General features: G+C 46.7%; 1 protein-coding gene across 1 annotated transcript in view; it reads left to right on the top strand.

The window, feature by feature from the left end:
• Positions 1-24260, top strand: part of LOC130120437 (titin-like) — a 260908-nt gene that overhangs the window by 185463 nt on the left and 51185 nt on the right. Inside the window, 30 exon segments of the mRNA XM_056288973.1 lie at positions 2909-3072; positions 3361-3512; positions 3864-4020; positions 4285-4566; positions 5321-5620; positions 6145-6438; positions 6663-8667; positions 8808-9495; positions 9665-9929; positions 10254-10580; positions 12121-12405; positions 12646-12945; positions 13229-13531; positions 13712-13987; positions 14210-14509; positions 14792-15094; positions 15390-15689; positions 15968-16255; positions 16488-16790; positions 17325-17627; positions 17854-18159; positions 18386-18673; positions 19111-19401; positions 19661-19948; positions 20261-20848; positions 21482-21586; positions 21717-21914; positions 22435-22731; positions 23111-23695; positions 23902-24204. Coding sequence (XP_056144948.1) covers positions 2909-3072; positions 3361-3512; positions 3864-4020; positions 4285-4566; positions 5321-5620; positions 6145-6438; positions 6663-8667; positions 8808-9495; positions 9665-9929; positions 10254-10580; positions 12121-12405; positions 12646-12945; positions 13229-13531; positions 13712-13987; positions 14210-14509; positions 14792-15094; positions 15390-15689; positions 15968-16255; positions 16488-16790; positions 17325-17627; positions 17854-18159; positions 18386-18673; positions 19111-19401; positions 19661-19948; positions 20261-20848; positions 21482-21586; positions 21717-21914; positions 22435-22731; positions 23111-23695; positions 23902-24204 — 10844 coding nt within the window.

Here is a 24260-nt window from a genome sequence, read left to right as displayed (position 1 = left end):
GGGGTACGGTGAGAACATAGGGTTTGGATGTGGGATATCGTATCGGGGTTAGTGGAGGATGTAGATGACGGGAGTGTCTGGGGCCGTGATGAAGACAACGGCGGCAGCGGAGGACGCCAGCAGACAGAGCGGAGGTGCGTGCAACAGAGGATAGCCGGTAGTTTTTGTTGAGGGACAGGAGTTCATCAGGAGAGTAGTGTAAGGGAGGAGGAGGAGGGAAGCTAATAAAAAGGGAAACCAGGGTATTCTCTGTAGTCGTAATAAGGGGGGTAATGTAAGGAAAAACAGAAGAGGGCAGCAGAGAGTTGGTTCCATGAGACGGGTGGGTTAATAACGCTGGAAACGTAAGAGGGGTGGCGCAGAGCACGGATGGGGTGAGGCTAGCTACTCCCCATATGAAGGGGAGTGCCGCCGCCAGGGACGGTGATGTCCACATCATGCTAGTCCCAGTTGATGATGGCCCAAAGAGGGATAGTGTCCCCTGCCGAGGGGAAGTAAAGTAAATACTCAAGCGGGGGCTGGGGGGCGGAGCCAGATCCGCAAGCTAGCATGCAGAACCAGGAGGTCAGAGCTCACGTAAGCTAACGTTAGCTGAGTGGTGGTTAGCCTGTTAGCTAGTTAGGCGGCTAGCACGGAGGGGACAGAGAGGGGAAAGACAAGACGGTGGGAGAAGCGGCAACCACACACGACGCCAGCGGTGCTCTCCGATTTAAACACCACACAGACACACAAAAGGTGACGAAGACAAAAACAACAGCGAATGCAGCCGACAACAGACGAGCAGTGGCAAAGAGCGTCTATATATATATGTGTGTGTGTGTGTGTGTGTGTGTGTGTCTAACTTTGTTAAAAGAAACACTCAACGGGAGCGAAAGTGCTCAACAAATAAGGAGCAAAATAATCCAGTGAGTCAGTAAATTCTTTATGAGACAGTACCAATCTGTTTCCTGCCATCAGCACCATCAGCTGTCCTGACTGCTCATAGCAGGAAACAGGCTCGGCCTGTGTGCTGATACACAGTCGAGGGTAGATTCACCAGGGGCTGCTGCCCCTTTAAGGCAGACGTTCAGAGTGATGACGTAGGCACTGCTTAGGGTTTCCTAGGGGGCGGAGCCATGTTGGCAGCAGCTAGCGGTTGGTTAGCTGGTTGCCAGGGGAGATTGTGCTGTATCGGTGTTGTTTTGTGTGGTGAGTAAACGGGATGGACTCGACTCCATCTCTCCGTCTCCTCATTCCTACCCTCCCACACTGCCTCATAGAGAATTCACTTGACTAACTGGATTATACACACACACACACACACACACACACACACACATATATATATATATATATATATATATATATATATATATATATATAGCGTTTTTTTTTCCCGGAAACCATCAATGGTGTTGATAGAAGTGCTCAACTAATGAGGAGTGGAGTGCGTGACGCATGAAATAAGTGTGCTGCTATGTGTTTGAAGTTTTTTTCCTATATTGATATATAGATACATATCTATATATATATTGTAATGTACATGGATAAGTAGACACGTTGGTCCTTGACTAAGGGGTCGGACCCTTAAGTCGACTGGTTAACGTTGTCGCTTGCGGAGTGGGAGATACGGGTTCGCGTCCCGGCTGTGGCGACGGTCTCCCAGACTGCCCCCCGAATTCCCTACAATACACACACACACACACACACACACACACACACACACACACTCATGTGTACGTACCCAAACCCAATGATATCAACACTTCCACATAAACACATGTAAACACTCATGCAGACAGTTGAAAGCCCAGAAGCTGGTGTCCCGTGCCTGTGGTTTGAAGACGTTTAGACTCAGTGTTGTTAGGTTAGGGTTAGTTTTGACAAAGGACTACTCCGCAGACAGTTGAAAGCCCAGAAGCTGTTGTCCTGTGCCTGTGGTTTGAAGACGTTTAGTCTCAGTGTTGTTAGGTTAGGGTTAGTTTTGACAAAGGACTACTCCGCAGACAGTTGAAAGCCCAGAAGCTGGTGTCCTGTGCCTGTGGTTTGAAGACGTTTAGACTCAGTGTTGTTAGGTTAGGATTAGTTTTGACAAAGCACTACTCCGCAGACAGTTGAAAGCCCAGAAGCTGGTGTCCCGTGCCTGTGGTTTGAAGACGTTTAGTCTCAGTGTTGTTAGGTTAGGGTTAGTTTTGACAAAGGACTACTCCGCAGACAGTTGAAAGCCCAGAAGCTGGTGTCCTGTGCCTGTGGTTTGAAGACGTTTAGACTCAGTGTTGTTAGGTTAGGATTAGTTTTGACAAAGTACTACTCCGCAGACAGTTGAAAGCCCAGAAGCTGGTGTCCTGTGCCTGTGGTTTGAAGACGTTTAGTCTCAGTGTTGTTAGGTTAGGGTTAGTTTTGACAAAGCACTACTCCGCAGACAGTTGAAAGCCCAGAAGCTGGTGTCCTGTGCCTGTGGTTTGAAGACGTTTAGACTCAGTGTTGTTAGGTTAGGGTTAGTTTTGACAAAGGACTACTCCGCAGACAGTTGAAAGCCCAGAAGCTGGTGTCCTGTGCCTGTGGTTTGAAGACGTTTAGACTCAGTGTTGTTAGGTTAGGGTTAGTTTTGACAAAGGACTACTCCGCAGACAGTTGAAAGCCCAGAAGCTGGTGTCCTGTGCCTGTGGTTTGAAGACGTTTAGTCTCAGTGTTGTTAGGTTAGGGTTAGTTTTGACTAAGCACTACTCCGCAGACAGCAGTGTTGGTGTCATCTGTAGTTAGGTTTGAGACGAGATAGAGCCCATTTCACATCCAGGCAAAGAAAACCCACACAGCTTCATGTCCCCTCATGTGTGGCCAGGGGACTGTCCCTCCTCCTGTCAGCTTCAGAACATCTAAACAGTCGGCTGGGACTTCCTCATAACCGCTCTCTTAATGTTCCCTGAAGGTGGGTTCGCTGCAACAAGCAGAAGATCTACCCCAAGGAGGAGTACTGGGTGGAGGAGCTGCTGCAGGGTTGTGAATACGAGTTCCGAGTCAGTGCAGAGAATGTGGTGGGCGCAGGAGACCCCAGCCCACCGTCCAAACCAGTCTTTGCCAAAGATCCGATAGGTATGTCCAACACTACATCCAATGAAAAGGGACTTAAAAGTCACTTAAAGTTTCTCATTTTCAATCGTTACGCCTTTCTTTGACTCAGCTACAGCCTCACTTTCTGTCAGTTACAGTTTTATGAACACTGCGTTACTGTTTTTCTACAGTTACTGACATTTGATGAGTATATCTTCCAATCTCCTCATGCCTATCCATGTCTGTCCTCATCTCCATAAAGGTCTTGGTAAATGTGTACAAGTCGGTGTGAATGAGATTATATCTTCTCCTCTCCCTGCTGTTTGGCAGTGATCCCTGGCCCTCCAATCCACCCTGAGGCTGTTGACAGGACCAAGGAATCCGTGGCTCTGTCCTGGCAGCCTCCCAAAGACACAGGCCGAGGAAAGATCTTCGGCTACCTAGTTGAATTCCAGAAAGCAGGAGAGGAGGAATGGCTGAAGGTGGGGCTCTGGCTTACTCATCTATCACTGTGCAGCAGAGAGACTCCAAGTTAAATAGTACCAAGAGTAAAATAGTTTTAAAAAAATCACAATGCACAAAAATATCATTATTATTATTATTAGCCTCTTAAAACACAACCATCACATGGAGGCTTATTTGTTATATTTAAAACTCAGAATTCAGTTATCTAATGTCCAGATCCAGACTGGTAGGAGCTAAAACATTCCAAAGGTGCTCCTGTACACAGTGCAGTAGTCCTTCAAAAAGAGATCAGAATGGGCCGGTGTGTTGCTCACAACCAATCTGAGGTTCAGCAGTTCAAATGCTGTCCTGTAACCTGCTGTCCTTAGGTGAACCAGACCCCAGACTCCTGTCAGGAGACCAAATTTAAGGTGATCAACCTGGAGGAGGGCGCTCTGTACCGCTTCAGGATCATGGCTGTCAATGCTGCCGGAGAGTCTGAACCTGCTTACGTCAAGGAGCCAGTCAGAGCTCAAGACAGACTGGGTTAGTGGCACTGGAATCCATTTCCTCTAATACAGCTGCAATAATACCATTTCTCTAAATCCAAGTACAACTAGCATGGTTCATTACTGTTTGCAGAGCACTTTAGAACTCGCTGTAAGTCTTTCGCCGTTACTTATTCATTTGGTTACGAGACTATTGTTGCCTATCTGCATTCTCTTGACCTACCGTTTTTCCTATCACCATATCCCTGATGAAAAGTGGAAAAAAAATGTTCTAACTTCTCTTTTTTTTGTGGGCTGTCAGAGCCCCCAGAGCTGGTGTTGGATGCTGGTATGACCCGTGAGGTGAAGGCCATGGCAGGAACCCACATCACTCTGATGGCTGCTATCAAGGGTATCCCCTTCCCTACCGTCACCTGGAAGAAGAATGACGCTGAGGTGCCCACCAGGGCTGACATCGAAGTCAACCAGATGGGCACCAAGCTTGACATGAGGTTCTGTAATCGGGGTGACTGTGGAGACTACACCCTGACTGTGGAGAACCCAGCTGGGTCCAAGACCGTCACCTGCACTGTGCTGGTCCTGGGTAAGGACTATGACACCTTAAGATAGCCTTCACCAACAACACGGGGATCGCCAGTTCGAATCCCTGTGTTACTTCCGGCTTGGTCAGGCGTCCCTACAAACACAATTGGCCGTGTCTGCGGGTAGGAAGCCGGATGTGGATATGTGACCTGGTCGCTGCACTAGCACCTCCTCTGGTCGGTCAGGGCACCTGTTTGGGGGAACTGGGGGGAACAGCGTGCTCCTCCCACGCGCTACGTCCCCCTGGTGAAACTCCTCACTGTCAGGTGAAAAGAAGCGGCTGGTGACTCCACATGTATCGGAGGAAACATGGTAGTCTGCAGCCTACCCGGATCAGCAGAGGGGGTGGAGCAGCGACCGGGACGGCTCGGAGGGGTGGAGTAGTTAGCTAAATTCAATTGGGGAGAAAAAAAAGGGGGGGGGAGCCTATACCCTAAACCAAAGAGATCTGACATTCTAGTCACTGTTTTCTGTGAGCAAATTTGCTAAAGGTAATCATCTTTCAGATTATTAGCAGATCCACTAGTTACCTCTGCACAGCTGTCAGAATTAGAATCTCAAGTGAGGAAGGCTGTATTTTCAAATACATGACCCAAGATAAGGGGAAATACAATGATTAGCCTTGCTGGGCTAGCTGTCCCTCCATGTCTGAGGGGACGTACTGAAGTGGTGTTTAATTTGTGAGAATGGGCTACACAAATAAAATTGACGTGACTTAATCGTTGTCTCCTTCATGGGATCTGTTACCTATGCAGACAAGCCTGGCCCCATCCAGCATCTGCGTGTGTCTGATGTGAGGAGTGACTCAGCCTACCTGTCCTGGAAGGATCCAGAGGACAATGGAGGTGAACGTATCACTAACTTCGTGGTGGAGAAGAAAGATGCAGCATCAGCTCAATGGGTTCCTGTTTGCTCGTCCTCTAAGAAACGCAGCGCGATGCTGAAGCACCTGATGGAGGGAACCTCCTACCTTTTCAGAGTAGCTGCGGAGAACCAGTTTGGCAGGAGTGAATACGTTGAGACACCCAAGGCCATCAAGGCCATGAACCCACTCTGTGAGTACTGTCCTTGTGTACTGTTTATAGCCAGCATTTCAGGGTATTCCGATTCCGTTTTTATCCACACATAAAAAGGCTAGCTATACAAAAAGGAGACAAGATCAACAGCAGTGCAGTGGAGCAGAGACCTTCCTTTCTCCCCAAGGTGATTAGACATGTCTCCTCGAAAGAGAAAAGAGACGAAAAGGAATGAATTGTTTCTGTGTAGCTTTATGCTGCTTGGCTCTGTGATGGACTAGCGACCTATCCAGGGTCCTTTTTTTTCCTATCTAAAGTATGCTGGGCTAGACTCCAAACTCTCATGGCTCTGAAAACAAGTGTGATGGCTAGATGGGTGAATAGACAGATATGTTTTCTCTGCTGAACCTGAAAACAACAGCAAAAAAGAGAGTAATGAAGGAATGTTACTTTTTTCCAAAAACAATGCAGTTGAGTGGCCTTGTTTTATTTGCCATGGTCTCCTGTTTGACCCACTTCATGTCCACAAATCAAAACTAGATATCTCTCTCTCTGTCTTCCAGTCCCCCCCGGCCCTCCCAAAGACCTGCACCATGTTGATGTGGACAAGACAGAAGTGTGGCTGGTCTGGAACTGGCCTGACCGTAATGGAGGAAGTGAAATTACTGGCTTCCTGGTTGAGTACCAGGAAGAGGGAGAGAGAGAATGGGATGAATGGAAGACTGTCAGTATTCCTGAGAGTCATGTGACCGGCCTGGAGGAAGGAAAGACCTACCGCTTCCGTGTGAGGGCTGAGAACGCCATTGGCTTGAGCCGACCAGACACAACTGTACCTGTTCTGTGTCAGGAGAAGCTTGGTGAGTTTTACCTACCAGAATCCCCTGTACTTCTATATAGTATCCATACACCTCTAATATGTCAAACCTCACATACAGTAAAATTACCAGTTTGATGTTTCTTTTATTCACAATATTCATCTTTAAAAAACACAGTTGTCATCTAGTCAGAGTTGATATATAACTTGTTTTGTTAGCACGTCTGTGTATTAACAGGGACTATGCATCCTTCTGTGTTTCCTCAGTGCCTCCCATCGTTGAAGTGGATGTTAAGCTGACTGAGGGCATCATTGTCAAGGCAGGCACAACCATTAGGCTGCCAGCCATTATGAGAGGAATCCCTATGCCCACTGCCAAGTGGACCATTGAGGGAGAGGAGATCACCAGCCAGGGCAACGTCAAGATTGACACTGACAACTTCTCTACAGTGCTCAGTATCAATGAGTGCACGAGAAACCACTCCGGCAGCTACCTGCTCACTGTGTCAAACCCTGCTGGAACCAAAACAGTTGCAATGAGCGTGACTGTTCTGGACGTCCCTGCCGCTCCAATCGGACCTGTTAATATCCTGGAAGTCACACCCGACTCCATGCTGATTGAATGGCGTCCCCCTAAAGATGATGGTGGCAGCCCTGTCATCAACTACATAGTGGAGAAGAGAGAGTCCAACAAGGAGACCTGGGGAGGCGTCAGCTCTGGCGGCACGGCCACCAAACTCAAGATCTCTCGCCTGCAGAAAGGAGTAGAGTATGTGGTTCGCATTCGTGCAGAGAACAAAATGGGCATTGGTGCTCCTCTGGAGAGCAAACCTACTGTTGCCCAGCATGACTTTGAACCCCCAGCTCACCCTGGAAAGCCCCAGACCTCTGACATTTCAGAAGATGCTGTGACTGTTGGGTGGACTATGCCTCTGTTTGATGGTGGCAGTATAATCACTGGCTATATCATTGAGCGCAGACACAAGGGAGGAAAATGGATCCGTGTGAACAAGACTCCGTGCAAGGATCTGAGATATAGAGTCCTGGGACTGTTCGAGGGCAATGACTATGAGTTCAGAGTGTTTGCTGAGAACATCGCTGGATTCAGCGGACCCTCTCCCATCTCTGACCCTTGCAAGCCCTGCAGGCCTCTTACTGCCCCCAGCCCTCCAGTCAACCCCAAAGTTAAAGACTACAGTAAGACCACTGCTGACCTGGTGTGGACCAAACCTACTAGAGATGGAGGCAGCCCCATCCTGGGTTACACTGTGGAGATGAAGAAAGCTGATGCTGAGGAATGGAAGAAGGTCAACTTGGATGACTTCATCAAGCAATGTGCCTACAGAGTGAAGGGCTTGGAGGAGGGCACAGAGTATAGGTTCCGTGTCTCGGCCTCCAACATGATCGGAGACGGTGAGCCCAGAGAGATCCCAGAGTCCATCACTGCGCAGGACATTCTCATCCCCCCTGAGATCGAGATGGATGCAACCTGTCGTGAGCGACTCACAGTCCGTGTTGGACACAACATCAACATAACTGGCTACATAAGGGCCCGTCCTGACCCTGAGGTCCTCTGGTCTAAAGAAGAGACTGTTCTTGAAAACAGCAAGCGGGTCACCATCACCCAGAACTTCCCTGTGGTCCACATTAAAATCAAAGAGGCCACCAGGGCTGACCACGGCAAATACACCCTGAAGGCTTCTAATGAAGGTGGTGAGGCCACTTGTACCATCACTGTGAATGTGTTGGACAGACCTGGCCACTGCCAGAACCTCCACATGACCTATGTGACCAAAGACTCCTGCATGATCAACTGGGAGGCTCCTAAGGACAACGGTGGCTCTGAGATCACCAACTACATTGTGGAGTGCCGTGAACCCAGCATCAGCATGTGGTCTATGATCTCCTCTGACTGCACCAACCGCAAGATCAAGGCCAAGCTAATGGAAGGTCATGAGTACCTGTTCCGTGTTTGTGCTGAAAACAAGATGGGTCCTGGCCCTACTACGGAGACAAAGACTCCTCTTTTGGCCATTGACCCCATCGAGAAGCCTGGAGAGCCTGAGAAATTCAGAGCCACTGACATCGGAAAGAACTACGTCTACCTCAGATGGAGAAAGCCTGACTACGATGGTGGCAGTCCCAATATCTCCTACAACCTGGAGTGTAAGGCCAAAGATGCAGAGGAGTGGGTGAAACTCAACACTGGTCCTCTCACTGACACATTCTTCATGGCTGACAAATGCTCTGAGAACCAGACCTACACCTTCAGGTCTGTCACTCCATTCATTGCCAATTTTCTACTAAATAAAGTATTTCCTCCTTTACATTCAGACTTAAATCACTAAAACATGTTTTAGGAGCATTTACTCTCTTCTAAATGTAATTTCTATTGTTGCTAATTATATCCAGGGTGCAGACGATCAATGAAGGTGGTGAGAGTGCTTGGGTGAAGCTCCAAGATATTTTGGTGAGGGAGGAGATTCAGAAGCCTGTTATCGACCTGAAGCTAGCAGGAGCCATCACAGTGAAGGCGGGTGAATCAGTCAGGATGGAGGCTGCACTGAGAGGAAAGCCCCAGCCGGAGGTCAAATGGGTGAAGGACAAAGCCACAGGAGACAACCCTAGAATGAGCTACGAGACTGGGGCTGACTATTCCAAGTTCCTGTTGACCAAGTCCAAACGTTCTGACACCGGCAAGTATGTCATTACTGCCTCTAACACTGCCGGCACCTTTACAGCCTATGCCAACGTCAACGTCCTGGATATACCAGGGCCTGTGAGAGACCTGAGAATTACTGGCATCGGAGCTGATAAGTGCAGAGTGGTTTGGGACCCTCCAGAGGATGATGGAGGATGTGAGGTGGACAGCTACATTCTAGAAAAGTGTGAGACCAGGAGAATGGTCTGGTCCACCTACTCTGCCTCTGTGGTGACTTCTTACTGCAATGTCACCCGTCTGGTGGAGAGCAATGAGTATATCTTCAGAGTAAGGGCAGAGAATAAAATGGGAACTGGCCCAGCCATGGAGAGCAAGCCTGTTACTGTCAAGACCCAGTTCAACAAACCTGGACCCCCTGAAGCTCCTGAGGTCACCAAGGTAGATGCTTTTAAAATTACTTCTGGCTCTGCGTTGCATGAAGGGCACAATTTAAAAAAAATTCTTATCTGTACGTCGACAAAAACATGGACTAAAATCAATTCCCTGCCTCATTTTTTAGAAATTATTTGAGCTGATTGCTGACACTGGTTTTATTGCTGTTATGAAGGTGGGCAAGGAGGAGATGACTGTGGTCTGGGCTCCCCCTGAGAATGACGGAGGAAAGTCCATCACTGGCTACATCCTGGAGAGAAAAGAGAAGAGAGCTGTCCGTTGGGTTCCGTGCACTAAGAGCCCCATCTCAGAAAGACGTATGAAGGTCGCTAACCTCATCCCCAACCATGAGTACCAGTTCAGAGTTAAGGCTGAGAATGAGGTGGGTCTGGGAGAGCCGAGCAAACCCTGCAGACCTGTGGCAGCCAAGGATCCTATTGGTGAGTCACATTTATTATTCTCATTAATATCTGTTTATCTAAAATCCTTTTTTATCGTTCTACACTTGTGTACGGTTTTCTCAGTGCTTGATAAAGTACAATCTCATTTTACAAATCCCCATTTTCTCCTGGTGATGTAATAAGTCTCTGAGTCTAATAGGCTCGTTATATATCAATCTGTTTATTGATCTGTATGTTCAGTCTTATATTATGCTGCAGCCAATTTTCCTCGGTCTTCTCCACATTAAAGATCAGGTATACTGTGGTTTCTTGCAAAATTATGTTAGTTTCCATTCTTTCTCTAACTTATTTTTGTTCATACAGAGCCCCCTGGTCCCCCCGCTAGTCTGAAGGTGGCAGACAGCACAAAGACTTCAATCACTTTGGGCTGGTCCAGGCCTGTCTACGATGGTGGTGCACCTATTATCGGTTACAGTCTGGACATGAGGCTGAAGAGTGAGGCAGACCCTGAGAAGCCCACCGAGGGCTGGAAGAGGATTGACACCCATGGTCCACTGGTTCTCACAGAGTTCACCATTGGCCAGCTGGATGAGAAGCAGGAGTATGAATTTAAGGTGTCTGCTCAGAACCAGGTGGGCTGGGGACGCCACGCCTACCTGAAGGAAGCTGTCTCTCCCAAGGAGATCCATGGTAAGATGCTGTTTCATTTGCAGTCTGGACCAGTTAGGAATACAAATTTAAACAATGAAAAAGTCAACAGGATTTTTATCCCCGCCAGGTGGATAGCCTGGCGGGGATTGTGCATTTGGTTGTGCGTGTGTGTGTGTGTGTGTGTGTGTGTCCGCAGCTAATCTCTTAAACTGCTGGAACTATATAATGACTGTATGATGAAGAACCTCTCATAGTTGCAGTGATTCAAAGCCTTCGAAAAACGTATATTTTCTCACTAACATCGCTCCCTCTCTTCATTCACTCTGCAGCTCGCTCGACCAACGCTGCTTTGTCTGTTGCTGCACGACCTACGTCAACTGTGCACACGCTTGTGCCTTCACGACTCTCATTATACGGTTGGCTCAGATCAGGCAGCGCCATGATCAGAAGTTATCAAAAGAATATCGATAATCCAAAAATGCAAACGTTATGAAGGAACAACTTCCTCTAGGTTGCAGTCAAAACAGGAAGTGTCATATAACCTTGTTGCTGCCCGATCTGAGTCAACCGTAGATGTGAGTTGCACATCCACAAGCGTAAACAGTTTACCCAGCTTTATTATATTGTGAAAATAAAGACAGAGCTAGGGTCGGGCCAAAATGGTCGCATAGCAAACTTTCTTTTTGGAAAGTCCAAGTTCATATTAGACTTGGTGGCATTTGTGCGAGGGTCCAGCTAGGAGCTGTGCATCCTCAGACTGACAGGCAAAACGTTATTATTAGGTAGAGTCTTTCTCTTGAGCGCTGCATAGTAACAGCTTTTTTATACCATATTTCCTGTTCAGTCGACTTGGCTGCTGCACTTCATAATGGCAGTAAAAACACTGTTCTCTCTGTGTGTGTGTCTGTGTGTGTGTGTGTGTCAGTGTGTGGACTGCTAATCTCTCAACTACTGGGCCTGCAGCATAATATTTTTTTTACACAGTTCTAACTGTGTGATCAGAGACCTCTGTCTTGATGCATGGTCAGTGATCCAGGTTAGAAAGTCCCAGAAGGTTGAATCAGTTCATCTGGACACTTCGTTTACTGACAGAAACGTTTCATCATCATCATCTAAGTGACCTCTTCAGTCTCACCTGACTGCAGGTACCCCAGCCTTATAAACAATACCATAAGGGGTGGGGGTACCTGCAGTCAGGTGAGACTGAAGAGGTCACTTAGATGATGATGATGAAACGTTTCTGTCAGTAAACATGGTGTCCAGATGAACTGATTCAACCTTCTTTGACTGTGAAAAACCTGTTTTACACCGCAGCTGAGTGCTAACTGCTCAGCTGGTTTGTCACCTAAGTCCACACACTGGAGAAGGGGAGACAAGCAGGCAGTGTTTCCACATCTCCCCTTCTCCTGGTAGCAAAGAAAGAGGTAGTTTGACGCCAAGTCCAAGCACGGGAGAAGGGGAGATACTCCTGGTGGGGATCTGCACTCTACTGAATGCATTCTTCTAGTTTCTATTATTGTTTACATTGAAATAGTCCCTATTAGCTATTAACTTACTGACATGTTTGTCATGATAACAGAGGCACCAGAGATCGACCTGGACGCCAGTCTGAGGAAAGGCCTGTCCGTCAGGGCTGGCTGTCCAATCAGACTCTTCGCTGTCATCAGAGGAAGACCCGCCCCCAAGGTGACCTGGAAGCGTTTGGGCATAGACAATGTTGTCCGCAGAGGTCACGTGGACCAGGTTGACACCATGTCCTTCCTGGTCATCCCTGAGAGCACCAGAGAGGATTCTGGGAAATATTCCCTGACACTGTCCAACTCTGCAGGAGAGAAGGCCGTGTTCGTCCGTGTCAAAGTCTTGGGTGAGAGGCAGAGTCTAGAGTTTATTTTCATTCACAGTTACTACTTGGGTGTAGGTAAACTGGAACATTATGATAAAGTGAAAGAAACCTACTTGTGATTATTTCCATTTTATTTTCTTATAGAAGGCTTGTTTCCTCCACAGTCACCGTGTAAATGTGTTTATCACAGAATAATGAGGCCTAGTTTCTGATAGTGTAAAGTAGGAAGACCAAACTAATCCTGAAATATGTGCTACACAGACACTCCTGGGCCTGTTGGAGGCCTGGAGGCCAATGATGTTACCAAGACAATGGCGCAACTCTCCTGGTCTCCTCCGGAGAATGATGGCGGTAGCCCCATCCTCAACTACATTGTGGAGAAACGGGAGGTGGACAGGAAGACCTGGACAAAGTGTACTGAGGACCTGAAGAAGACTAGCTTCAAGATCACCAACTTGACCCCTGGCATTGAGTACTACTTCAGAGTCATGGCTTGTAACAAATATGGCATTGGAGTTCCTCAGGACTCACCCAAGTCCTACCTGGCTGTTGATCCCATCAGTGAGTTCTTGTATCGTCATAGTTATTTACTAAAGGGAGAACAACTGTAACTTGGTCACATTTATAATTTACCTTCATAAGGTCACCCTGAATTTTGAACCTCAATGAGTGTGTGTGTGTGTGTGTGTGTTTGTGTGTGTGTGTTTTCACTTGATTCATTGTAGATATGTATATTTTACTCAGCAAAAATCCAAAAATGACCAGTGTTTATATTCATTATGAACTTGTTCAGCTGTATGTACTATGCGGGGCATTGTCTAACACATCGTGTGTATGTGAACAGGTGAGCCTGACCCTCCTAAGAAGATGGATGTGTTGGAAATCACTAAGAATAGTGCAACGTTGGGCTGGCTCAAGCCCCTCAGGGACGGAGGAGCCAAAATCAATGGCTATGTGGTTGACTACCAGGAAGAAGGAGCTCCTGAGGACAAATGGACTCCCTATTCTGTGGTCAAAGATCTGACCATTGTAGTAGTCGGCTTGAAGGAGGGAACCAAATACAAGTTCAGAGTTGCAGCCAGGAACTCCGCAGGAGTCAGCCTGGCCAGAGAGGCTGAGGGAGTGTTTGAGGTCAAGGAGCAGCTCAGTGAGTAGACTACCTTCACACAGTGCTGATAAATCAAAGTGTACATTCTCCATGCTGTTGGTCCAGTCTGATCAACATGTCGCAGCAGCAGTGACACTCTGTTAACATAATGCACTGAGAAAATACACACTCAGGGTTGGAACACAGTGAAGTCAATCATGCTTTTGTTTTTTTTCCCAGTGGCTCCTAAGATCATCATGTCTGACATGATCACAGTGAGGGCTGGCTCTAAGATGGTGGTGGAGGCCATCGTGGCTGGTAAACCTGCTCCATTCTGCAAGTGGAAGCAGGGTAACGAGGACGTGTTGACCTCTGACCGTCTGTCTGTCATAAAGACGCTGACCACCTGCACTCTGATCATCAAGAACGTCACAAGGGCGGACAGTGGATACTACAGCCTGTCAGCTGAAAATAGCACAGCCAAGATCAACCAGATCCTCAGAGTCATTGTCATGGGTTAGTTTTACATTCAAACAGTAATATGAGGCTTCTACATCAAGGAGGCCATCTAAAATGCTGCACAACTACCATTTCTGACAGCTCATCCCTTCTCCACACTATCATTGCTTTATTACTGCATTAAAAACGTTTTAGGAGAGTCTGTTTTCCTAGCTGTTCATATTCACCTCCATTGTTTACATCATTAATACGTGGTCCTCTCTGTGTCTTTCCCTTCAGATATCCCTGGTCCTCCTGAGGCTCCTCTTGAGATCACTGAGCAGGACATCGATGCCTGCACCCTTCTGTGGAATTCCCCGGAGGAGGATGGAGGCAGCAACATCACCAATTACATTGTAGAGAAGTGTGACGTCAGTCAGGGCGACTGGGTGACGGTCTCCTCCTCCTGCACCAAAACCAGCTTCAGAATGACCAAACTCACCACTGGCAAGGAGTATGGCTTCCGTGTTCGTGCAGAGAACAGGTTTGGAATCTCCGAGCCCATCTACTCTGAGAAGATGATTGCCAGATATCCATTTGGTGAGTTTTTTTCACAAACCCTTTTAGGATGTTCTGTTCAGTTGGGTAAAGTTTCACAAATCTGAATGTAATATTCCATGGATGCGGTCTATTTCTGTCTCCAGAGGCGAGGCACACCATTTCATTTTCAGTGATGAGTGATGAAACGTTTCTCTCAGTAAATGTGGTGTCCAGATGAGCTGATTCAGCTTTCTGTGACTCCCACTCTAGAGTTCCATGGAAATAAACACAACCATAAACCACAATGTGACGTGCTGTTTTACATCTTTCCCTCTTCTCTAGACCCTCCCAGCGAACCAAGAAACTTCCAGATTAACAAGATCAATAAAGACTTTGTCATTCTGTCCTGGGAGAAACCTAGCAGCGATGGTGGCAGTCCCATCAACGGCTACTGCATCGAGAGAAAGGAGAGGAATAGTTTGCTGTGGGTCAGGGCCAATGAAACTCTGGTCAAAGCCACCCAGTACACCTGCTCCGGTCTGATAGAGGGCCTGGAGTACACATTCAGAGTGTCTGCCATCAACATAGCTGGGCAGGGAAAACCCTGCAAACAGACGGACTTCATTGCTGCCAGGACTGCAGTTGGTATGCATCTAACTGTCTGTCTGGGAGTCTGTCCATATCTAGCTGTCTGTACTCTCTCTCCCTCCGCCTGTTAACCATGTAATGTAGAAACCACATTTTATAGATGAAATGTTTGTGCTGGTAAGAGCAGATTCCTTTATGTACCTGTTTTTTCAATCATTTATCTTTACCTTTGATACTGTACTCATGATCAGCGTAATCGTGTCAAAGATGCTGTTTATGATGTACATGTCACAGATGTGCCGCTGTGTTTGGATTTAGTGACTTAGGCTTTTTGGCCCGTTGTCCTTCTCAGATCCACCAGGCAAACCAGAGCCGATGGATGTGACCAAGAACTCCGTCTCACTGGTGTGGAGTCGTCCAAAGCACGATGGAGGCAGCAAGCTGATTGGCTACTATGTAGAGTATACGAAGCTGCCTGAGGAGAAGTGGACTCGCTGCAATGCTAACTGTATGAACATCCAGACAGAGGACTACGTGGTGACTGGCCTAGAGGAAGGAGCACAATACCAGTTCAGAGTCATTGCGAAGACAGCCATAAATGTCAGCCTGCCTTCCGAACTCTCTGATCCCATCCCTGTCATTGCTGAGAATGGTGAGAATCCGTCCTCAAAACCAGCCACAGATACACAGTTAACATCCTAGTGATCATTTAACTGATGGATCCAGTAATCCACAGATTGTGTATAATGTTTTCATGCCTGTGCTTTTTGTGCAGTACACATTGTTTTTGCTCATTAAAATACTTACTTAAATTATTAACTTTTTAAATAATTTCTAAAAAACAAACTCCACTCATTGGTCCTCATGATGACTTAAAGCTTTTCACTCCCTTAACCTGTGCTAAACCACCACCTTCTGCTTTCCGTGCAGTTCCTCCCAGGGTTGATCTGGGTTTGCACATGAAGAACCTGATCGTGGTGAAGGCAGGAGAGAATGTCTTCCTGGATGCTGAGGTGTTTGGAAAGCCTCTGCCCAAGGTGACGTGGAAGAGAGATGGCGCTCCTCTGGTCCTAGCTGAGGGCATGAAGATGAGTCAAAAGAAGCATGTCCATCTGTTGGAGCTCTACTCTGTCACCAGGAAGGAATCTGGAGACTACACCATCAGCGCTGAGAACATCAACGGCACTAAGTATGCCACCATCAAGGTCAAAGTGCTGGGTAAGTCCTACATCAATTCAGTCCTCTGTCAATATAGTTTGACCTAATAACTCACAAGAAGTTGGCCAGGAAATATGTAATTAAGCATTTAAATTTGTCTCCAGTGGTGTATAAGGCTTGAGAAATACGTCGTCATTTTGAATGTTTTTTTAAAGTCGTGGATAATATTGGTATCTTCATTTCATCTTGCTGTTTTAGCTCACTGTTTTTGTTTTAAACCATGTTTCCTCAGACAAACCAGGTCCTCCAGCCTCAGTGAAGATCAGTAAGGTGTTTGCTGATCGAGTCAAACTGAGATGGGAGCCCCCTCTGGCGGATGGCGGCTCTGAGATCACCAACTACATCATTGAAAAGAGAGAGACCAGCAGGGCCAACTGGGCCTTGGTCACATCCAACATCCATGGACACTTCACTGACTGCTCTGTGGAGAGGCTCATTGAGGGCCATGAGTACCAGTTCAGAGTCAGTGCTGAGAACCAGTATGGAGTTGGGGATCCCATTATGACAGATGCAGTCATGGTCAAGAACCCATACGGTACATTCACACTGCCCTTTACCTTCTCCAAATATTTCAAAGAATAGTACAGTGGACTTTACTAGACACCACCACTTCCTGTTAGGCCAAATTGAACCATTTGTCTGGAATGGGAGGAGAGATCAGCTCTTACGCTCCACTTCCTGACTGTATCACTCAGCGAAACGTCCTGATAGGCACTCCCTGTGGTTTTAATTGGAATAATTACACCACTTTACTGAGGATTGGTCAGTGTGTAGAGTAGATGTTCTAGTATTATGGCATGGTTGTCAATGGTGATGTGCAAAGGATGAGACAAAAAAATTAAAGATAGTGAAAGAAAAAAAACCCATCTTTAAAATTACTGTAATTCATGAACTACAGCAGGTGCACAAGAGGTTTGACCTTTGACCTAGTTAGTGCTGTTAGATTTCCAGTGCATTCACTTAATACAGAATTAGCACAGATAATAGACCGTCCTATCTCTCTCTCTCTCTCTCTCTCTCTCTCTCTCTCTCTCTCTCTCTCTCTCTCTCTCTCTCTCTCTGTCTGCAGATGTTCCTGGCCCCTGTGAGCCCCCGGTCATCACCAACATCACTAAGGACTCCATGACCGTCAGCTGGAAGGCTCCGGCCAACGACGGCCGTGCCACCATTCTGGGTTACATGGTGGAGAAACGGGAGGCTACAGAGTTGACCTGGGCCAAGGTCAACCGCAGACCGGTCATTGACAGAACCATCAAAGCGGTACAGCTAACTGAGGGCTCAGAGTATGAGTTCAGAGTCATTGCCATCAACAAAGCTGGTCTGGGCAAACCCAGTGATGCATCCAATGCTGCCTTGGCTGTGGACCCTGTCTGTAAGTCTGTTCAAAATCTCATTTTTAACTGCTCTCTTAAAGTGACAACCATTCACAACAATATAGTGCCTTTCTGTGGTGTTGAAAAGTAAGATTGTGATGAATGGTAAATTATATAGTTTTAACATCATGTCCTCATATTCCACGTGTCTTAAACCAAATATTCTTGCTTAAAGAATAGCATTTCTTCATTGATGCCATCCTAAACTGTTATCCTTGTTCTCAGATCCTCCTGGCCCCCCTGCCTTCCCCAAGGTTGTTGATTCCACTAAGAGCTCCATTAGTCTGACCTGGACCAAACCAGCATACGACGGTGGATGTGAGATCATTGGCTACCTGGTGGAGTATAAGAGAGCAGAGGCAGAGGACTGGACCAAGTGCAACGTTCCCAAGAAGCTCCAGGCCACAAAGTTCTTGGTAACAGGTCTCATGGACAACACAGAGTACCAGTTCAGGGTCATTGCCGTTAACAAGATTGGATACAGTGAGCCCAGCGAGGTTCCTGGAAACCACATGCCCAAGGACATCCTGAGTATGTTACTCACTTCCTGCTGTACTGGCCATCCTTTAGTTACATGCATCAATATGTGTGTGGTAGAATAAGCTACCGAATGGATAATAGTCAGAAGAACTGATATGCATTCTAACACTTCCATATCTGAATTGTATTTGAACAAAGAGAGTCTTCTGGAATGTCTGTCTACTGCAGCGAGGTACCATGTGCTCTTCAGCTGAGGCTTCTCTGCTCTGTCTTGTAGTTGCCCCTGAGGCCGAGTTAGATGCTGATCTGCGTAAGGCCTTGGTGCTGAGAGCTGGAGTAACAATGAGACTCTACGTTCCCCTGAGAGGACGTCCTGCACCTAAGGTCACCTGGACCAAAGTGGATGCCAACCTGAAGGAGAGACAGGGCCTTCTGATCAAGACCTCAGAGTGGGACACCCTGCTAATGATTGAAGATATCAACAGATATGACGCTGGCAAATATGTCCTGTCTCTGGAGAATAACAGCGGCTCTAAGAGCTACACCATTGTTGTCAAAGTCCTCGGTAAGATGTTCTGACCAAACTGTTTACAAGACCGCAGTGTGCCAAAATGTGTATGTGTCTGTTTATTAAACGGTGCATAAGAGTCTTTAAATATACAGCATAGATCCAAAATGGGAACCAAAAGTGAAGGAACTCTAGATGCATAGCAGCTAGAGCGGCAGTATTAGAATTTGCTGGTACACTTGTGTCTTTATTTAATAGGCCATTTTAAAAACAAAACAGTTGAGCCACTGTTGGCAAAACTCTGCTTTGCACTTTGTTTTTTATCTTTTTCAGCATGAGACACAATCTACAAGTTTAGTAATAGACATAGGGATGCACACCCTTAAAAACACACAAGTACTCTTGTTCTGCAGGGATTAGTTGTGGTATATCCTTATATAGTTTGTGTTTAAATTTGGTTAAAAATATTCTATGCAATTTTGTGCCTGTCCCAGACACCCCTGGCCCTCCGGTTAACCTAATTGTCAAGGAGACCTCTAGAAACCATGCCTGCATCACTTGGGATGCCCCTCTGATCGATGGTGGCAGCCCTGTTAAGAGCTACGTCGTGGAGAAACGCTTGGCCGAGAGGAAGGCCTGGACCTGCGTGTCTGCTGACTGCCCCAAGATCTCTTTCAGAATCCTCAATCTTGAGGGAGGACAGGCCTACTGCTTCAGAGTGTTGGCAGAGAATGCCTACGGCATTGGAGAGGGCTGTGAGACTGCTGGCAGCGTTAGGGCCTCAGGTAGGCTGCATGGATGGATGGATGGATGGAGAGATTATGGACATTTTAAACATCTGTGCTACATTTGAATGACATTGTTCACGCTTTATTGAATATGTGAATTCTTTTGACATTCTCATGACATGTTGTGTAAATATTTGTGTAAATTTAAAGCAATTCTTTAGTATCTAGTGAATACACACCAAATATTGTTCCACATCAGCCTCATCCTCAATCTTCATCACAAACCTCATCCTCAATCCTCTCTTCCTCCCACAAGAACAACCTGGTCCAGTAACAGATTTCAAACCCCAGAAGATTACCAAGGACTCTGTGACTCTGGGCTGGAAGAAGCCCATCTCTGATGGTGGCAGCTACATCTCTGCCTACATTCTGGAGCAGAGCGAGGGAGAAGACAAGTGGAAGCAGCTGATGAAGAGCAAGAACACCTCCCACACCATTGGAGAGCTGACAGAGGGCAAGGAGTATTCCTTCAGAGTCAAGGCCCTTAATGAGTCTGGAGAAGGACCCCCCACTGAGCTTACCATCTTGGCTAAAGATCAAATCGGTGAGAACATCTGCCTCTGTATCCAAACGTATATGACCTGAATCTGAATTTGTTTAAATTCACATAATTAATGAGATGATGGCAGGGGGAAAGCTGTGTGAAATAACTAACTTGGACTAAAGATTTAAACCCTCAGGCCTTGGGAACTACTTTTTTTTCTATACAGATGGGAGTGAACCCAAACTCTGTTCAAATCTGTGTTACCTGCAGAAAGTTGAATTTGTTGTAACCATGATGGTGATTGAAATTACAAGTGCTTTATGTTAATCTGAGGAATTGAAAAATGATCATGTATGTACTCGTGTTTTCCAGTGCTGCCTGACTGCGACTTGAGTGGCCTGCCTGACTTGTGCTATGTGGCTAAGGAGGGCAGCACAATGCGAATCAACATCCCGCTGATCGGTGTGCCCTACCCCACCGCCACCTGGAAGAGGGGAGACGTCACCCTGGGAGACACTGGCAGGATGTGTGTTGAGGCCTCTCACGGCATCACCACCCTGCTAATCAGAGACTGCCAGAGAGGAGATGCTGAGACCTATACAATCAATGTCAGGAATAGCGCCGGCTCCAAGGACTGCAAGTTCAAGCTCAAAGTAGTTGGCAAACCAGGCATCTGCACCGGACCAATCAAGTTTGATGAGATTACTGCTGATGGCATCACTCTGGAGTGGGGACCTCCCAAGGATGATGGTGGGGCTGAGGTCTCTAACTACATTGTTGAGAAAAGGAGGACCACAGATAACAAGTGGGCCACGGTAGCTTCTGCTATCCAGAAGAACACTATGAGGGTGATCAGGCTCCATGATGGAGTGGAGTACATCTTCAGAGTGTTTGCTGAGAACAAGTACGGGGTTGGAGAGTACCTGAGGTCAGATCCAGTCATCGCCCAGCATCCATTCAGTGAGTTTATGATGAACTCAACTTGTCTATTACTGTTGTTGTTTTTATTGCTATTATTACATCTTGTAGTTGGATATAGTTCTGTAATTAAAGAGGACATAGTTAGCACAGTGGCCTCACAGCAAGAAGGTCCTGGGTTCGAGCCCTGGGGTAATCCAACCTTGGGGGTCGTCCCGGGTCGTCCTCTGTGTGCATGTTCTCCCCATGTCTGCGTGGGTTTCCTCCAGGGGCTCTGGTTTCCTCCCACAGTCCAAAGACATGTAGGTCAGGTGACTCGGCCGTACTAAATTGTCCCTAGGTATGAATGTGTGTGTGTGTGTGTGTGTGTGTGTGGGCCCAGTGATGGCCTGGCGGTCTGTCCAGGGTGTCTTCCCGCCTGCCGCCCAATGACTGCTGGGATAGGCTCCAGCATCCCCGCGACCCTGAGAGCAGGATAAGCGGTGTGGATGATGGATGGATAGATGGATGGATGTCTTGTCTATTTAACAATGAGTGTTAGCATATTATCTAGTATGATAATGTTAAACTTGATAGTGCAGTTTTTATAAAGAACAAATCTTTATCCTTAAACTTATTGTGCTTTACTGAAGTTTAATCCCCATCATCTTGCTTTCCCTTTCTTTCTTCCTGTAGATGTGCCTGAGGCACCTGCTCCTCCAGATATAGTCAGCATCCGCCATGAGTCGGCGATCTTGACTTGGGATGATCCTAAAGACACTGGTGGCTCCCCGATTACTGGTAACGTATTCTCATTTCTTTCAGCATACTCATGAATACCTCTGTAGAGGGCAGCTAGCCACAACAGTAACAACAAACAACGAACCTTCCTGTGTTTAAACTGGTAGTAAAAAGTGCGTGCTGTGTGCAGGATACCATGTGGAGTTTAAGGAGAGGAACAGTTTGATGTGGAAGAGGGCCAGCAAGACTCCCCTGAGGGTGAAGGAATGTAGAGTGACGGGCCTGATAGAAGGACTAGAGTACGAGTTCAGAGTGATGGCCATGAACATGGCTGGCCTGGGAAAGGCGAGCAGGGTCACTGAAGGTGTGGTCGCCCTGGATCCTATTGGTGAGTACACTCACACCCGGTTTACTGCGTCAGTCGTATTTGGTGTTTGATATGTTGATGTTCATCGTTTATGCAAGATTCCTACTGGACTGTTCATACACACTACACTAGAAAGAGTCTGTAGTTACAGCAGAAAATAAAGTACTTTTGTAATACACAGGATTGTTAAGTATTTTTGAAATACACAGGATTATAAAGTATGTCTTGTCAAAATTCTGTCTCATCTATGTGTGCATGGATTGCACTAAAAACTTGAATCTGGAATAAAATCATTTACAAAAAATAAGATTATGGGGCGCCTCCATAGCTGAAGGATTAGCAGGCATATCACATGGCCACGACGTCGCTGGTTCAAATCCAGCCTGCAAACTTAGTTGCATATCATATCCTCTCACTCTCCCCGTCTTTCCTATCTATCTACACTGTCACTGTCCAAAAACAGCAGAAAAAGATAAGATTATTTCATTTTAAACATCTGTTTCTAGTATATTCTTTACTCTTTATTGTCTTTCTCTTTCAGACCCTCCTGGCAAGCCTGACGTGATCAATGTCACCAGGAGCATGGTGACTCTGATGTGGACCGCTCCCAAGTATGACGGTGGCCACAAACTGACTGGCTACATGCTGGAGAAGCTGGAGGCTGGAACAAAGGCTTGGATGAAGGCCAACCATGTCAACATCCACAGCTGTGCCTTCACTGTCACTGACCTGACGGAGGGAGCTCAGTATGAGTTCAGGGTCAGAGCCAAGAATGCTGCAGGAGCCATCAGCACCCCCTCAGAGCACACTGAGCTGCTCACCTGCAAGGACGAGTATGGTAAGATAGACTTCCGTGCTTTTCTTTGTGCATAGATGTGATATCATTCAAATAAAGTTTATATATAAAATATGCATGGCATGTAATGTAGAGAAACTTATCATATTCCAAATGTATTTATCAAATATAGAAATTGAGAAAATAGTTGAAAAACAAAGAGTAGTTTGCTGCTGTTACTGTGACATGTGAAATAGTGCCTTCCATGACACAGCATGTCAGATTGCAGTAGTCATGATGTGGTCCTTTTTGATGAGACTGTAACTCTCTATATAAATACTGACCTATCTGTGTATTTCATTAGTTTTCCTTAAGTGAAGAGGGACACTAACTTATACATAACATTATATTGTAGCTTATTACTTTCCCTTGTTCCTTGCAGAACCCCCAACTATCACCATCGACCCTGAGATGAAAGATGTATCTGTCAGGGCAGGGGACACTATCATAATCTCTGCCTCAAAGATTGTTGGCAAGCCTCCCCCCACTGCTGTTTGGTCTAAGGCTGGCCGTGAGTTCAAAAACTCGGATGCTGTCACCATCACCAGCACCCCCACCTCATCCACTCTGGCTATCAAGTACGCCAGCAGAAAGAACACGGGAGAGTACACCATCACTGCAAGCAACCCCTTTGGTATCAAAGAAGACCATGTCAGGGTGAAGGTCCTGGACATCCCTGGACCTCCAGGCCCCATCGAGGCCAGCAACATTTCAGCTGAGAAGTGCACCTTGACCTGGCTTCCTCCTGAAGAGGATGGAGGTTGCTCCATCAAGTCTTATGTGGTGGAAAAGAGAGAAACCAGCCGCTTGCTGTGGACCAAGCTAGCCGAGAACGTCATGGACTGCAGACATGTTGCCAGCAAGCTTATCAAGGGCAATGAGTACATCTTTAGAGTGTCTGCTGTCAACCAGTATGGCACTGGAGACTCAAGCCAGTCTGATGCTGTAAAAATGGTTGACAGTTTCCGTAAGTCCATAGTAAACATAGAGCTTACAGTAGTTAGGAAATATTATATGTGACGTTTAGTAAAAACACATTTTGGCAATAACATTTTTTATCTTTCCTTCAATTAGAATATTGCTTTCATTCATTATAAGTATTCTTTTTCTGATTATCCAATCACATACATTTCCAGTTTTAAGATGGTTCTGACCCTAATGTTTTCCTTGCAGGCCCACCAGGCCCACCCTCAATCCCAGAGATTGATAATGTCACCAGAAATGCTGTCACCATTTCATGGAAGAGACCTGCTGTGGATGGAGGAAGTGACATCAGAGGATATTGTGTAGAGAGAAAAGAGAGGAGGGGAATGAGATGGGTGAGGGCTTGTAAGAGAACAGTCCCTGACCTGCGTTTCAAGGTGCAAGGCCTGAGCGAGGGAGTAGAGTATGAGTTCAGAGTAACTGCTGAGAACAAGGCTGGCTTTGGGGAACCCAGTGAGCCTTCTCAACCTGTCATGACCAAAGATATTGTATGTAAGTAAAACCTAAGGTCTAATTAATAGAAACAGAGAGCTCTCACTCTGTCACAA

This window comes from Lampris incognitus, chromosome 11 (assembly GCF_029633865.1).
Source record: "Lampris incognitus isolate fLamInc1 chromosome 11, fLamInc1.hap2, whole genome shotgun sequence".
Taxonomy (NCBI): domain Eukaryota; kingdom Metazoa; phylum Chordata; class Actinopteri; order Lampriformes; family Lampridae; genus Lampris; species Lampris incognitus.
Note: the sequence above shows the minus strand (reverse complement) of the source record. Positions and strands in the feature narration are given on the sequence as shown.